Source organism: Malaclemys terrapin, chromosome 2 (assembly GCF_027887155.1).
Source record: "Malaclemys terrapin pileata isolate rMalTer1 chromosome 2, rMalTer1.hap1, whole genome shotgun sequence".
NCBI lineage: Eukaryota > Metazoa > Chordata > Testudines > Emydidae > Malaclemys > Malaclemys terrapin.
In genome coordinates, this window is record NC_071506.1 from 129,961,794 (window position 1) to 129,979,126 (window position 17,333).

The 17,333-nt window shown below is 39.8% G+C and overlaps 1 protein-coding gene across 5 annotated transcripts in view; it reads right to left on the bottom strand.

The window, feature by feature from the left end:
* Positions 1 to 17,333, bottom strand: part of UNC5D (unc-5 netrin receptor D) — a 313,430-nt gene that overhangs the window by 56,842 nt on the left and 239,255 nt on the right. For 3 of the 5 annotated variants that reach the window (XM_054019319.1, XM_054019316.1, XM_054019318.1), the window contains one exon: positions 7,110 to 7,142. The exons of the other annotated variants lie outside the window; for them this stretch is intronic. In XM_054019319.1, coding sequence (XP_053875294.1) covers positions 7,110 to 7,142 — 33 coding nt within the window. The remainder of the gene's footprint in view (positions 1 to 7,109; positions 7,143 to 17,333) is intronic. 5 annotated transcript variants of the gene reach the window in all.

Consider the following 17,333-nt stretch of genomic DNA (forward strand, 5'->3'; position numbering starts at 1 on the left):
TTAAATTACTTGGCAAGACACTTTGTGGGCCCTTAGATAATTCCCCTTATGCTGAATTTTGCTTTAGAGAAATAAATGGTCATGTATTTACTCTGTAAAGCTTTTATTGTCTCACAAATATGGTAGTTGCATTATCAAATGCATATTGGAAGAAAGTGTATTATTTTAAACAAACAAATCATAGCGAAAATAAGTAGGAATCGGAAATTCAGACCGAACTTTTCAATAAATGAGCAGTAAATGGCGAATACATTGTGAAGCATTGTAATAGCATAGAGGAAGAATGCAGTATTGTATAGAAGGCCAGTAGATGGCCTTCCACCACTTAATTCTTAGTCTAAGGGTTTATGTAGTGCATTATCTTGTGCCAAGCTCTACACAGGTAGGAATTTCACCCTCAAACCCTATACTGTATCTAAGAACCAGATGGTCAGACAATTTTAAGAGAAATAGGACAGAAGGATGCTGATGACATGTGTTGAGAAATTGTGAGCAGGGACCTAATTTGTAAAAGTTGCTTTTTCTGGTTTACCACTTAGTTACGTAAACTAAATGTTGGACACTTAACTTGCCAGGAACGCACACCAGCTATTCTGCCAAATGCTCCAGTGGAATACTGACAGCCCCCTAATTTCAAGGGAGCTGTACAATAGGAGCAACCAGCAGCAAAAAAAAATTGAAATTAAGATATATGCTGCTTTAAGTAGGCTGAAGCAATGGGCTATTGATTATCAAGCCGTCCTCTACAGAATCCAAGCCAAGTACTCAGAGATATAAAGCAAACTCTGCTCACAGAATCTCCATTTACCTTAAACCGGTTCTCCTTGGATTGCATTACTTAGTAAAGAGACAGAGACTCTCAGGGCAAATCAGAGTGGCTGTCAGGCTCTTCCCTGGAAAAAAGCCTTATATTTACAGTGGCCACTCCAGAAACAGTGGCAGAAAATCTCCAACACGTACAGACTCGTGTACCTGAGTTTAACTGGGATATGCCCCTAAAGATTTCTAGCTTGTGGTCCAGGAACATCTGTGAAGAGTTCAGATCAGTTGTATGAAGGGATTTCCCCTACTCTGGGTGGCTAATAGTTTCTGGGACTTTCAACATCCAGCTCCACAAGGGATATTGTAGACGCAAAGTGATGTATTGAGGAAACTTAAACACTATAACACACATTTTTAAAAAAAACAGGGTCTTTGTAGAGTTTAATGTCCTGACATGATCATTAATTTATTGTATTTCTATCAGATGCCACCTTTGTTTGACTTTCATAATTGCACAAAACATAATTTACTTTTGGGTCAGAGTGTCCATATGCAAAAGAAGGCAGATTGTGGTGGCAGGGGAGACATAGGCTAGGACATAACGTTGAAGATATATGAAGTACACTCAGTCATTCATGAAGATAACCATCAATAATCTTACTTGTAGATGATCATTTCTAGCTAATTAAATTGCCTCTGCAGCACATGTTTGTGGAGGGTGTGTTTTTTCGGTACCTAGTTTCTGTTGGGATAAGGCTTGGAGCAGTATCTTCTTGACTGAGGCTCTTCTGTTGTGGAGGGAGTTCTGCCAGGAAGGGAGTTGCTCCAAAGCCCATTGCTAGTTGCCGTGAGGGGAACAGAGTGTCTCTTCTGAGTTGAATTCAGAATTCTAGCTCCTGGAGAGGGCCAGGACACACTGAAGGAACTTAAAGTGAGCGACTTCTGGGTAGGGTTCATTCTCTAGTTCTTTGCCAAAGCCCTTGGAGTTTAGTGTCTCTCTGATTGGACTGATCTTTGATGCAGGTCATGCCTCTCTCATTAAGCAGTAGATTGAATTTTTCAGTGCTGTTTCCAAATTGGCTATATGGTGATGGTGTAAGAATCTGATCTGCCAATCAGAGCAGCCTATGGATACAATATGACCATGTTTAGCCTATGCTGTCAATGGTTTGACAATGTGCCACAAATGGGACTTTTAAAAAAGAACATTAGAAACAAGAGAGGGTCAAATTATTCTTGTCTACACTTCTCTTTATTTTGTGTGTGTGTGTGTGTGGGGGGGTGTTAAAATCAAGAACTAGATTTTTTTTTTGCAAAAATTTCTGTTTAGTTTATAATTTGTATTTTTACAAATCAAAATGGCTTTTCTTTATTTTTAAAATTTGAATATTTTTGAAGGGAAAAATACTCCTTTTCCAAGTAGCTCTATTAGAAATAAAGCTCATGTATAAGTCATTAGCACTGGTTGAAGTTTTTAGAATGTCACAATTTTGATAAGTGTGTATTGGGGATTTCAAGTTTCAGTGAAATGATGGCCAGAAAAAGAGAGATGTCTATCAACCTTTTTTTTTTGTTTTTATCATTTTTTAGCCAGATACAGCTACTGAACATTTTTCAAGTTTCAAAGTTTTGCGATACAAATTTTCATCCCTTTCAAAATTTGCCACCAGAACAGCAAAAACATTTTTGTGAAAGGTGTATAATCCCCACCAATTATTATTTATTTTTTTGACCAGCAGTAGAAAGGGAAAGAGACAGAGCATATATGTTTTCATATTTAGCTGGTGGCAAAGGGGAAAAAGGGATATTCCAAGAGGTCCTGGATTCTTAAAAAAAAAATGAAAGAAGAAAAATATTTCTGAAACTACAGCTCCAGATTGTTAGCAATCTTTGGTCAGCTTCTTCCCTGAGTAATATTTTATTGATACAGATGGAGAAGAATAGCTCTATGACTAAGAACAGATCAGCTATAGAGATGCTTAAGAACACATGTGGAAAGGAATATGAAATGATGCAAAACAAGGATGACTTAGTCATCCTTAAGGTCATGATGTTTAAAAAAAATAAAGTTTCAAGAAAAAAAAGAGACAAACATCAATTTGGTGATTTGTTTTGTTTTTAATTTTGGGTGAAATCAAACCCAAGCCCACATAAGGTTTAAAAATATCTGGAAATAATTTTATAATGAGCATATGGTATCTTTATGACATTTGATTCTTTTATTTCTACTACATTTTTCCTTCCACACAAACAGAAATTGTTGCTCTCTCTCATTATGTTAGGAAATGGATTGTCTTTCTTTCCTAGCATGACTGGAGAAGTTAGCATTTATTGGCAGCTGTCAGACAGAACAGGAAATGGAGGGAAGATTTAACCTGCTATTCAATAGTCAATATTTGCAAACCACCACTGTAATTATGGCATATTTTCTTAGGTAAGTACCCAGTTTTGACCCACAATGTGCCCAAACTTTTGCTATAAGTACAATGAAAATGTTTCAAAGTCTGCTCACACCAGACTTTGGAAACTTTTTGGACAGTTTGTCATGCTAGAAAATTTACAGTGGAGTTTTGAGCCCATTTTATTATGAATTATGTTAGTGCCAAGAGACTCTCCCCCTCCCCAGTATGGTAGGTGACATACATAAACAGTGTAAAAGACATTTCCTGCCCCAAAAATCTGACAATCCAAATAGACAAGACCAACAAAGGAGGTATCATTTTCCCATTTTTACAGATGGGGAACTGGGGCACAAAGAAATCACGAGACTTGCCCAATATCACACAGTGGTAGAACCTGGAATGTACCCAGATCTCCTGAGTCCCTGCCATTAACCACAAAAGTAACCTTCTTTCCTCAGTTTCAATCTCTAATACCAGGGTATAAGAAAGGAAGTCTACAAATCAACTACATTTCAATTTCTTCTCACTTATCTGTCCCCAAGCAATCTTTGTTGTTAGATAATTAACTCTGATACTCTATTCCTGAATTAACTTTTGTGGATAATTGGTATGTTGGGTAAGCCAGGAGATGTGTTGTTTATTATGAAACATCCTGGAGTGGTATATATCCCAGGGGGTAGAAGTAATCAGTTAACAAGTGTATGAGCTCCCCACCTCTACATTCCCATCCTTTTGAGAGCTACATTGACCTATCCAGTAGTTGTCTTAAACATATAACCTTTAAAAAGTATCCCTTTTCTACAGAAAAAAGTGGAAAATCTTAATTTGTTCCCTCCTCCTTTAAAATAGGTTAAATTCTGATCTAAAGCATGCATACCGCTGCTAATAATAAAAATCCGCTGCTGCCAGAGGTGTAGAGCACAGGTGGCTATAGATGTATAGAACAGGAGTTCAGAAGTTATTCTTCACTGTCAAAACAGGATATGTAAAACTGAGAATATTTTAAAGAGCTGTTATATTTTAAACACCATTGGGGTAAAAATCATTAAGAAAATCTCTCAGCTATGTTACTAATAGTAATTTATAATTCTTAATTCTTACATTATTCAAACATATTTACTTAGATAATTTACATTCTCATTTTCACTCATCTTAGACAATAAAATAGATCAGTCAGTTTCATTTTTGGTTTCAGCACAAGATTGCCATGTTTGGATTACAAGTGCTGAGGAGAATATTCAAATACTAATAAAAAAGATTTGGAAAAAAATACTAACAGCATTAGAACAACAAAAACAATTTACTTTAATGAAAAATATATATTTTAAAAAACACAACTGGGACCTAAATTTGATGGTTCTCTTCTTGGTATAAGTTTTTTGTTTTCTAGGATTCCTTATCTTTAACAAGATGTTCAGTGGTGGGGTTTTTTTGGTATTAGATGTGACCTGAAAGTGATACTCAGGTATTCACACAATTACTTCTTAGTCAGGGATGAAAAGACAACAGCAAAACTATAAACAGTTAAGAATCAGAAGGGAAAAAAAAGAATTCACTAAGTATGACAATTTTAAAAAGCAAAATGGTATTAATTTGGTTTCAAGGGACAATGCTGCTTATAAAAAAGTTTTTATTCTTTCATTTCTATTCAGAGCACTATTATTTGTTTCCAAACAACAAATGAAAATGAAAAAAACCCAACACTTTAATCTCTTTTTCCATTCTCGTCTTTTATGCAGAATTTCTTTCCCTTGGGAAAACAGAGATTCAAGAAAAAGGAACTGTGGAATTTTTTTTTACTTTGGTACTTTGTGTTTTTTTCCAGATGGGATTCAACTGAAAATAACACTTGAAGTCAACCAATTATTATTTAATGAACCGCATCTTCCTGACCCAGAGGAGGCAGTGACTTTCTTAAAGCAATAAGTTTCTATGATTTTGTTACAGGGTATGTGTTTGTGGTAATCATAACCAAAATTTCACTCCATCTCCTGACACTGTTACACAACACTTATTGAAAGCATATTTGATGGTAATGAAGTTTCTATTAACTATGATTAAGTTTCATAAAGCACCTGAAGATAATTTAAGATGTGCAGGAGCAGAAAATGAAACATTTGGTTTAGTACATTAGGAAATGTAATTGATTAAATTATCTCATTTACAATAAGTGCTTTCCATGAGCCATGGAGGGCACACATTTCCTCCAGTTTGCCATTACAGTTTGTTAGGAGATATCAAAGATTTCTCTAGCTTTCATTCTCCCTCTCCCTTCATTTTACTCTCTTTTTGTCCCCTCCAGCCTCTGGAAACCTATCTCTCCATATAATCATTCTTTGCGCATGTGAAAGACTTAACAGATATGAAACAAGTCAAAGCCAGAGAACCATGTATAAGGCTATTTAGCAGAACAGGTTGTTTCTTAATTATCTTCATAACTGATTGATTTCGCATCAATGATGATTCATGTAGTCTTAAACTAAGCCCCTGTTTTCACTGAACAGCAACAAGCTGTATTTATAGAATGTACTTCTAGCCTCACAGCTTAAAGAAACACCATTTAATTCCCCCTAGGAGCCTCATGCACTAAAATTGACCCCCATTAAGGTTTTATTTTTAATAAATCAGAAATTAAAGCAATTTGATGGATTCTCTTTTAGGATCCAATAATTAAGAAGGAGGTGCATAGATAAAAATGCAACAATTGCTCAAGATAAGTTACAAAATAGATCAACAGTACGGGGCAGAACGGGGATGGTCCCATTAAGACAAATTTAGAAGGGCATGAAAATGCAAGTCAACCATGGAATGTTTTACAGTTTGCTTTTGATTTTGAATCTCCATAGAAATATTTCATAATTGGAAAAAGCACAGGGGAAATGCTCTTATTCAAGGACTCTGTGCAATCCAAGCAATAAAGTGTAATAAGGATGGTTATGTAGGATACCCACAGAACTCCAATGTGTTACAAGATGAGAAACTGAAGGCCAAGTTCCTTCAGCCTGCCAAGAGGTGCAGCTATCTAGGAGGATAATTATTCTTCTTTATTATTACTTTTATTGCATCACATTTTTGCAACTAAGTTATATATCCTCAATATGTGTGGATATAATGACTATCAGTGGATGAGATGCATTACAAAAGAATCATTTTGGTTAGAAATCCCTGTTTTTTAACATAGCAAAATACTCTGAACTATGTTTACTGAACTTCCCTTTATGAAGCCCCATGAAAATTAACCGTCAATTTGACATCTAAAGGCTACTTTATGTATTCCTAAGATATATACCTTGGGCTGGGATTTCCAAAGGATTGCCAAATAGTTAGATGACCAAACCTCAGTAAATTTTAAATGGGATTTAAGTGCCTAATTCACTTAGGCTCATTATAAAATGTGGCCTTTATATCTGGGAGTTTCAAATAAATAATATGCACATATAGGGAATCTTTCACTGGAAGAATTAAAAGAAATTTTCACATATTCAGACTCAGAACTAGTGCTTCTCAGAAAACAGATTTTCCCCCACAACATAATTAGGTCAAAAATATAATCAAAATATCTTCACTGTAATTCTGGACATTTGGGGGTGTTTTTGTAAAAAGGGAAACCTGAAAACTCAAAAATTTTAGCTGGTTGGGCAAAACCTTTTGTTTATATAGACATTTTTCATTTGGTCCAGTTTTAACCATAAAATCACAACAGACCTCAAGAGAGCAATTCTAAGATAAGCATTACTGCAGAAAGGGCCCATGATTTGATTCATAACTACTGAAGAATAGTCACTTTTTTATATTTAATCTAAAATCTATGATTACTAAGAAGAGGCTTTTGTTAATCCATTTGTCTTTCATACAACTTTGTTTTATTTAGCTCCTAAACAAATAAAACAGAATGAAAGAGAAAATGAAAAAATATATATATTTACAAGACAAAAAACAACTTACTTTGGGGTTTTATTTCATGAAGAGGTTTTTTATCTAAAAGAGAGAGAGAGAAAGAGAAAGAGAGAGAAAGTTGCACTTAATAAATTTACATGGAGTGTATCTATTTCCCATATCACTTTCTGTCTCGCTCTATAAATGAAATGTTTTCTCCTTGTTTGCTGACAATATGAATTTTTTATGTTGTCCATATATTTTCCTTCATCATTTAAAAAAAATCTCTTCCAAGGTATTTCCTTCCAGTCATTTCAGTTGGTTGTGTTAGTTTCTTTGTTACCTCTCTTGGTTATTTTACAACCACACACACACACACACACACACACACACACACCACACACACACACACACACACTTCACTACTCTTAACTAACTCCTGGCGAGCTCAGATGAAGTTAGTCAAGAATCATCTATATTTCTCAATGTAAAGATGATGTAATGAAATAAAAATTAAAAGGAAAACTGATTAGTTATTAAATATTTGGTTAGCTATCAAAAGTACATACATGATTAATATTCATTCTTATGTGCCTATATATGTAGCACACAAAAATACAAGCATGTGTGTGTGTATAAGTATATATTATACTAATCATTCACACAATACATTAATTATTAATTTCCTTACAGATTTTAGAAATTGCTGTGCTTATTGTCTTGTTATATTAGGAATGGTGCTGGTCTCGGTCTGTCTGTCACACACACACACACACACACACACACAGCACTGGATTTAAGTGCCCACTCCTACTGCCCATATCTCTCAGAATTCAGAGAGACTATCTGCGTGAGTAACTTTCATTAAAGTAAAAAGAACAGGAGTACTTGTGGCACCTTACAGACTAACAAATTTATTAGAGCATAAGCTTTCATGGACTACAGCCCACTTCTTCGGATGCATCCGAAATTTGTTAGTCTCTAAGGTGCCACAAGTACTCCTGTTCTTTTTGTGGATACAGACTAACACGGCTGCTACTCTGAAATCTTTCATTAAAGTATTTTTTATAATCAGTACATAACTAAATTGTGCAATTCATGGCTGGAAGATATAATTGAGGCCAAGGGCTTAGTAGGATTTTAAAAAGACACATATGACTAGGATGAAATAATAGAGGTATGGGTATAAATCTCTCTCTAGCTTCCTGGCATTGGGAAAACTTTCTCAATAAGAAGTGAGCTACTCCATAATTTTCCATTATAGGGTTTCTTCCTCTGAAGCAACTGGTGTTAGCCATTGTCAGGGTCAGGTTAACAGTCCAGATCAGTGGTTCTTAACCGGGGGTGTGAGATGCCCTTTCTGGGGGTGCGAGACATGCCAGATTTTTTTAGAAGGTAAATCATTGAAAACACAAATTAAGCACAGGCACATAAGTACAACTACTTTGTTTCATCAAACATATGTATTTATTAACATTAAACTTTTTTAACGATTACTGTAATATACAAACAAAAATATATCTAGGTTTAAGGGGTGTGAGAAAAATATTTTGATTTTTGATAAGGGGTGTGAGAACATATTTTGAGAACCAAAGGGGTGCAGGCTGCAGTAAAGGTTAAGAACCACTGGTCTAGAAATTACCATTTGAATGCATGACAAAGACAGGAAATTGGTTGTGAGGTAGTTTCTGTTATTTTTATTGACAATAAAAAGGGTCAGTGCTAAAGTAGTTAAACAAAACTAGTAAGGGAAGTCCACCATTATTCATTTTGAAAGTCTCATTTTTAAGCCAGGTAATTAAATGCTGTCCCCTATGGTACAGTTTTCCTTTAAAAAGCTCTATGATGGGAAATTGGGTGCACAGATGGTGAACGAACCACAAATCATTGAATTTGAGAGGGCAACAAACATTCCCGTCCTGCAAACACAGATTACAATCTACAGTAGATCCTAATAGGAATGAAAGGAGTTTGGTGTTCTCCTCCTGCTAAATGGCAGAACCAGAAGCCATTTGGCCAAATGTAACATGGCTGGCTGGCTGGCTGGCTAAGGTATGGAAAAGCAGAATGTTTTGGTGTTTATGATGCACTGGCAAAGGATGCTTGTAGTGCATCTGTTTGTAACCTGGCAAACTTTTGTGGGCATTGGGAAAAAATTCAATGTTTTTTTTTCAAGATAAAACATGTAACTTTAAAGCAAATAGATAAAAATAAAACACACACACACACACACACACACACACTCAATCCTTCTTGATGGATTATATCTATAAACCCACCAAGGAAACTATACAACAGAGAATAATAGTATGGAATGACCACTGAAATAAGTAACATATGCACAAGAAACTGACAAAAACTTAGGACTGGCTCTAACCAAAGTGATCTGTCATTTTTGCTTTCACAAGTCAATCTCTGCTTTTCACAAGCTTGGTGATACCATGGAAACCTTTTCTATGTGTGTGTGTGTGTGTGGGGGGGTAAGTAAAAAAAACCCACAAAACTCCACCCTCATTCTGTTCATGAGGGGAAGACAATCTGCTATCTAATTTTTAGAGACTGAGAGAAAATGGATTAGTGCATAACTTCTGCACTTGTAATGCCAACCAGGCATTCCCCATCATGTTGTATCTTTACTTTACCAAAAAACTGGTGTCCTTTTAGGCAAGAAGACTAGGCACAAATGGAGAAATGAACCTTCATTTAGTTGGCACATATTTCATTGATTTCCTGCTCTTGGTCTGAAAGCTTGTTTTAGAGTCACATCCTTATTGCTGGACCTCACAGGACATTTTTGTACCTCTGACAATTAACAATTTTTGAACTACAGCTGTTCTGGTCTCTCCTAATTACTCTATGAAGTTCTTCACCATAAACTTCTTCTCCTGACCTATCATGTATGAATTTGACATTAATATATGTCTTCATGTCACGTTCCATGATAGACAACAAATGAAATTTTTGCACTTTGGCTATGACTGATTGGTCTGTGAATACTGCTAAAACACACACACACCCTGTATGGTATATTACCACGCATACTATGGGGCAACTTGATATGGGTACTTGATGAGACCCCCAACACTAAGGCCTGGTCTACACTACGACTTTAATTCGGATTTATCAGCTTTAATTCGAATTAACCCTGTAACCGTCCACACAACGACGCCATTTAATTCGATGTAAAGGGCCCTTTAAATCGATTTCTGTACTCCACCCCAACGAGCGGAGTAGCGCCAAAATTGATTTTAGCAATTCGAATTAGGGTTAGTGTGGCCGCAATTCGATGGTATTGGCCTCCGGGAGCTATCCCACAGTGCATCATTGTGACCGCTCTGGACAGCAATCCGAACTCGGATGCACTGGCCAGGTAGACAGGAAAAGCCCCGCGAACATTTGAACTTCATTTCCTGTTTGCCCAGCGTGGAGAGCACAGGTGACCACAGATACCTCATCAGCACAGGTAACCATGCAGGCTGATAATCGAAAAAGAGCACCAGCATGGACCGTGAGGGAAGTACTGGATCTGATCGCTGTATGGGGAGAGGATTCAGTGCTTGCAGAACTTCGTTCTAAAAGACGAAATGCAAAAACTTTTGAAAAAATTTCCAAGGGCATGATGGAGAGAGGCCACAATAGGGACTCTGAGCAGTGCCGCGTGAAGGTCAAGGAGCTCAGACAAGCCTATCAAAAAACAAAGGAGGCAAACGGTCGCTCCGGGTCAGAGCCGCGGACATGCCGCTACTACGCCGAGCTGCATGCAATTCTAGGGGGGGCTGCCACCACTACCCCACCTTTGTTCGTGGATTCTGGGTCGGGGATAGTCTCGACGCCTGAGGATTCTGCCGATGGGGTAGAGGAGGAGGAGGAGGAGGAGGAGGATGAGCTTGCAGAGAGCACACAGCACTCCATTCTCCCCAACAGCCAGGATCTTTTTATCACCCTGACTGAAGTACCCTCCCAAGCCAGTACCCAAGACTCTGACCCCATGGAAGGGACCTCAGGTGAGTTTACCTTTTAAAATATAAAACTTGTTTTAAAAGCAAACGGTTTTTAATGATTACTTTGCCTGACTTTGCATTCGCGGTCAGTTCAGCTACTGGAAAAGTCTGTAGCTACTGGAAAAGTCTGTTAACGTGTATGGGGATGGAGCGGAAATCCTCCAGGGACATCTCCATGAAGCTCTCCTGGAGGTACTCCGAAAGCCTTGCCAGAAGGTTTCTGGGCAGTGCATCCTTATTCCCTCCTCCATGGTAGGACACTTGACCACGCCATGCTTGCAGCAAGTAATCTGGTATCATTGCCTGACAAAGCCTGGCAGCGTATGGTCCCGGTGTTTGCTGGCATTCAAGCAACATCCGTTCTTTATCTTGTTGTGTAATCCTCAGGAGAGTGATATCCCTCCTGGTAACCTGGTTGAAATACGGGAACTTAATTAAGGGGACAGAGGTGGCCGTTCCTACTGGGCTGTTTGCCTGTGGCGGAAAATAAATCCTTCCCTGCAGTTAGCCAAGCGCAGATGGGAAATTGGCCCTGAAGTTTTCCGCGTTTGGCTAGCAGGGATCTTCCCTGTTACCAGCCACGCGGTGGGGGGAGGGTACCGTGATCATCCCAGAGAATTCATGGCGAGGGGGGGGGGTCAGCGGCGGGGGGGGGTGTAGTTTGGTGCCTGCAGGGATCTTCCCTGATACCAGCCACGCGGTGGGGGGAGGGCTACCGTGATCATCCCAGAGAATTCATGGCGGGGGGGGGGGTTAGTTTGTTTTCTGGTGCTGCTGAATGTTAACAGAAAAACCGCAGCACTCTACTTGCCTGAAGGGGCCCAGACAAGCCCCCCCACACTGCCCCCCCCAAACTGGCTGAGATTGGCCAGGCTTCTGCAGCACTCTACAGGCTATGCTTGGTATGTGGGAAAGGAGGGTGCAGAAGCTGTAAAATAATGGCTTACCATGGCCGCATGCAAGCCGAATTCTGTTGCCCAGACCTGTGATCTCTAGCAGCAAAGCCACAAGCACTCAGCATTAAGAGGCAAAATGCGACCTTGCACAGAAATCACATGTGCTATGTAATGTGAACAGTGTTGGTCACCGTGAAAGAGTATAAGCATTGTTCTGCAAAATGTAGCTTTTAAAACAATTCTCTCTTTTTTCCCCTCCCTACAGCAGCTGCAAATTCCTCAAGCCTCCCTCCTCCATCCCGAAGGTTATCACAGATAAGGCGTCGTAAGAAGAAGACGCGGGAGGACATGTTTTCTGAAATTATGCAATCCAGCAGGAGTGACAGAGCTCATCTGAATGAGTGGAAGGAAACAGTTTCAAAGTATAGGAAAGAAGTCAGTGAACGTGAGGAGAGGAGGGACCAACGTGAGGAGAGGAGGGACCAACGTGAGGAGAGGAGAGACGATCGAGATGAGAGATGGCGGCAGGAAGACCAGAGGATGAAGGATGCAACGCTGGGGCTGCTCCGGCGTCTGGTGGAGGTTCAGGAACGGCTGCTGGAAAACAGACTGCCGCTTCAGCCCCTGTTCCACCCTCCCCCCTCCCCATGTTCCGTATCCTCCTCACCCAGACGTGTAAGAACGCGGGGGGGGAGGCTCCGTACACCTTCCCATTCCACCCCAGTAGACAGCCCAAGCAAAAGGCTGTCATTTTTTTAACCTTTTCTTTGTGGCTTTTTCCTTCCCAGCAATCCTCCTCCCAAATACCACCCGGGTTCCCTCCCTCTTTTTCTAATCTATTAATAAAGAATAAATGATTTTTAAATGATAGTGACTTTATTTGGTTTGAAAGAAAGCTGGGGGAAGGGGCAGGGTGGGTTCCTTACAGAAAATCAGTCAGTAAAGGGGGAGGGTTTTCATGAAGGAGAAACAAACAGATATTTCACACGGTAGCCTGGCCAGCCATGAAACTGGTTTTCAAAGCTTCTCTGATGCACAGCGCTTCATGGTGTGATCTTCTAATCGCCCTGGTGTCTGGCTGCGCGTAATCAGCAGCCAGGCGATTTGCCTCAGCCTCCCACCCCGCCATAAAGGTCTCCCCCTTACTTTCACAGAGATTGTGGAGCACACAGCAAGCAGAAATAACAATGGGGAGATTTCTTTGGCTGAGGTCAGAGCGAGTCAATAATGAACGCCAGCGACCTTTTAAACGGCCAAATGCACATTCTACCACCATTCTGCACTTGCTTAGCCTGTAGTTGAACAGCTCCTGACTCCTGTCCAGGCTGCCTGTGTATGGCTTCATAAGCCATGGCATTAAGGGGTAGGCTGGGTCCCCAAGAATAACTATGGGCATTTCAACATCCCCAACGGTTATTTTCTGGTCCGGAAAGTAAGTCCCTTGCTGCAGCCCTTTAAACAGAGTAGTGTTCCTGAAGACGCGAGCGTCATGAACCCTTCCCGCCCAGCCCGCGTTGATGTTGGTGAAACGTCCCTTGTGATCCACAAGTGCTTGCAGCACCATTGAAAAGTACCCCTTGCGGTTTATGTACTCGGTGGCTTGGTGCTCCGGTGCCAAGATAGGGATATGGGTTCCGTCTATTGCCCCACCACAGTTAGGGAATCCCATTGCAGCAAAACCATCCACTATAGCCTGCACATTTCCCAGAGTCACTAACTTTCGTAGCAGCACCTGAGTGATTGCTTTGGCTACTTGCATCACAGCAGCCCCCACAGTACATTTGCCCACTCCAAATTGATTCCCGACTGACCGGTAGCTGTCTGGCGTTGCAAGCTTCCACAGGGCTATCGCCACGCGCTTCTCAACTGTGAGGGCTGCTCTCATCTTGGTATTCTGGCGTTTCAGGGCAGGAGACAGCAAGTCACAAAGTTCCATGAAAGTGCCCTTACGCATGCGAAAGTTCCGCAGCCACTGGGAATCGTCCCAGACCTGCAACACTATGCGGTCCCACCAGTCTGTGCTTGTTTCCCTTGCCCAGAATCGGCGTTCCATGGATAGAATCTGCCCCATTAACAACATGATCTCCAAAGCACCGGGGCCTGTGGTTTCACTGAATTCTGTGTCCGTGTCCGTGTCCATGTCCTCATCATGCTTGTCGCTGCGCTGCCGCCGCCGCTGCCTCCTCGCCTCGTTTTTCTGGTCCTGGCTGAGCATAAACTCCACGAGAACGCGCGAGGTGTTTGCAATATTCATGAGTGCTGTCTTGACCTCAGCGGGCTCCATGCTTGCCGTGGTATGGAGTCTGCAGTGTTCACCCACCCAGGAAAAAAGGCGCGAAAATGGTTGTCTGCCGTCCGTTGCTTTCATGCAGGGAGGGAGGGAGGGAGGAAGTGAGGCTGTACCCAGAACCACCTGCGACGATGTTTTTTGTCCCATCAGGCACTGGGATCTTAACCCACAATCCCAATGGGCGCGGGAGACTGCGGGAACTATGGGATAGCTATGGAATTGCTACCCACAGTGCAACGGTGCAGAAATCGACGCTAGCCCCGGTACTTGGACGCACACCACCGAATTACTGTGCTAGTGTGGCCGCACTCATTTCGACTTTATACAACCTGTTTCTCAAATCTGAATTATCTAAATTCGGATTAATCCCGTAGTGTAGACATACCCTAAGTATTTAAGAGGAGATTGGACCAAAAACGTATGGGTTTAGTATACAGAAAAATTCTGTGATACTGAAGTCAAATAGAATAGATGACCAAGAAATTATTTTCCAACATTGTCTTCTAGAATACTTATTTATGCAAACATTTAACACAAGGTAATTTTAACTTTCCAGATGGTTGAAATGGTTAAACACAATCTGCAACTCATGTGAATTTGGAAAGCAGAAAAAATATTGTATTGCTGAAGGCAAGTTGATCAATCATTTGCCAGACATACTGTAGACTCCAGCAAAGACAGAAGGTGTGTATCAAAATGACACCAAGAATTAGGACTTGATAAGTTCATATGCACTTATATTTAGAATTCCTATTAATATGCCAGCCATACTCATTCTACACTGCCCTTTCAATTATCAACATTCATACTAGTTAGCATTGTGTAAACCTAAAGTAATTGTACTCCTAATGGAAAGGGAAAAATGAATTCTAGAATATCACATTTACGTCAAGATCCAAAATGGGTTTAGTTTGGTAAATGTCAAGGGAATTTGAGGAAAAGGTTAGTTTTGTTCCCCATTTCTAGCACCTATGTTTCTATTAGGCTGTCTCCCTGACAAAACAACACAAGCAAGCTTCCAAACTTCCCCTGGGAGACATTTTCTAGTGGTGAGAAGGAACAGTTTCCTGCTAATTCAGCCCCATTTTAACCCTACCAGTTTACTGTAATCATTCAGTCTCCCTCCAGGGTTTTTAGACCCCTTAAATAGCTAATATTTAGCCTTGCTGCTCTTACTTATTTTAAATGAGAGCTGTGTAAGCAACAAGAATAGGCATCTTCAGAAAACCATATTCACTTCTGGTTTTCCAAAGCTTGTGTATTAACATAGTTTGGATTCATTTTTGTGGAGGGAAGGTCCTTAGCCTGTTACTTTATTCTTGTTCCACCTCAAAGATTTCATTTCCTGAAGAACTGTTGTTTCAGCTGAGAACTGTACTCTCATCAAATCTACCTAAAGCCAACCGAGAATCAGATGAGCTGGGAAAGAAAGATGTATTTAAGGACTGAAAGATGCTTCCTCTATATCAGTCCCAGCACCTGCTGTCTGGGACTGATCCAAGAACCTGAGAGTTGACCCCCAACTGGTCACTGAAATTTTCATTTAATGAATGAAAGTTTGAAAATTCTTTCTAAGGATTAGAACTTTTCCTACCTGAAAAGATCTGCTAGGGGCCATACACTATCTGCAACTGAGGTTTCCAACCTTGCCTTTATAAGAGTCCATACTTGTTAACCACAGAAATGTTTCATTTCTATTTTTGCCTCATGAAAGGAACAAAGTTAACAAGTTGTGCCTGAGATAAATAACCTCCAAGAGATTAGTTTTCTGAAGCACTGCACTGCATTTCCTTCACAATTCCCTATGGGATGTAAAGCAGAGCTGGAAAGGCACATATTGGAACACGAAGGAAAATAAAACCCAGACGGGATAATTGCATCAATTCCTATTAGCTGAGAAAGCAATTATGGCCCTAAAAATAATTTGACATAACTATATACATACAGCATAACCCATAAAGGAGTAATAATATCACACTCCAATATGAAAGAAACAAGAGACACTTAATATTTCAGTCTAATTGAACGAACACTTAAGGAGATTCAAGTTTTGGAGCAAACACATGCTCCCCACCACCTGCCATTCCATCAAAACCAGGAGAGCAGCCTATTTAAAAAATGAAACATATATTGGGCCAGAGCTGATATCAGCTCCACTGGTATAAACCTGTAGTAAATCCTTTTAAATCAGTGGCCTTCAGTCTCCTCTCTCTTACAACAACTTGGCATCATCAACTTTCAGTACAGTTACTCCTTATATAGGATGAGAATACTGAGACCAGACTTGAGCCCAAATTGTTCTACCTCAGATTCAACACCTAGGGACCTATTTCTGACCCCAATGTTGGGTTAGCAATCACTAGTGTGTGCAACAAAAATAAATGTGCAATTACAGTTTCCTCAGCTCCCTTTTCTCCTTGCAAAAGGAGTAAAAACCAGATATTTGCATGTAAATCAATCAACTGTAGATATTTTTTCAGGTTAGGCATTAATCAATGCCAGCCGAGAGTTTAATTCTGATCATTTAAATAATATCACTTTGATTTCTATACATGTGTTCCTAATAGTCTTTTACTTTAAACTCCTTTTAATTTCAGTAATCTAGTTTGCTTCTCACAATTCGTCCTATTTATCCTTTTCAAATAACTAGTTCATTTTCACTGTCCAAGCTGCACCGAACACTATACTAAATTTCATTTACTTGTGCTCATTCAAATACATGAAATAGAAACAATTATTATTGTGACTCACTCCCAACAATGATTTAACAACTCCTCCCCCCCAAGCATACCAACAAAGAAACCTCCAACTCATTCACATATTTTAAACTGATAAAAAATTTACTCACATAAGGTTTTTAACCTTATTCTCCCATCACCACCCAATTTTTCTTTTTAAATAAAGCTTGCATTGAGATCCAAAATTATTTCACAATGCCCCTTTAAGGTTTCTCATTCAAATTCTATGCGTATACTATTTTACAGACATTGTAACTCATAGAATCATAGAACCATAAGGTTAGAAGGAACCGCAAGGGTCATCTAGTCAAATCCCCTGCCAAGATGCAGGATTTGTTGTGTCTAAACCATCCAAGGCAGATGGCTAT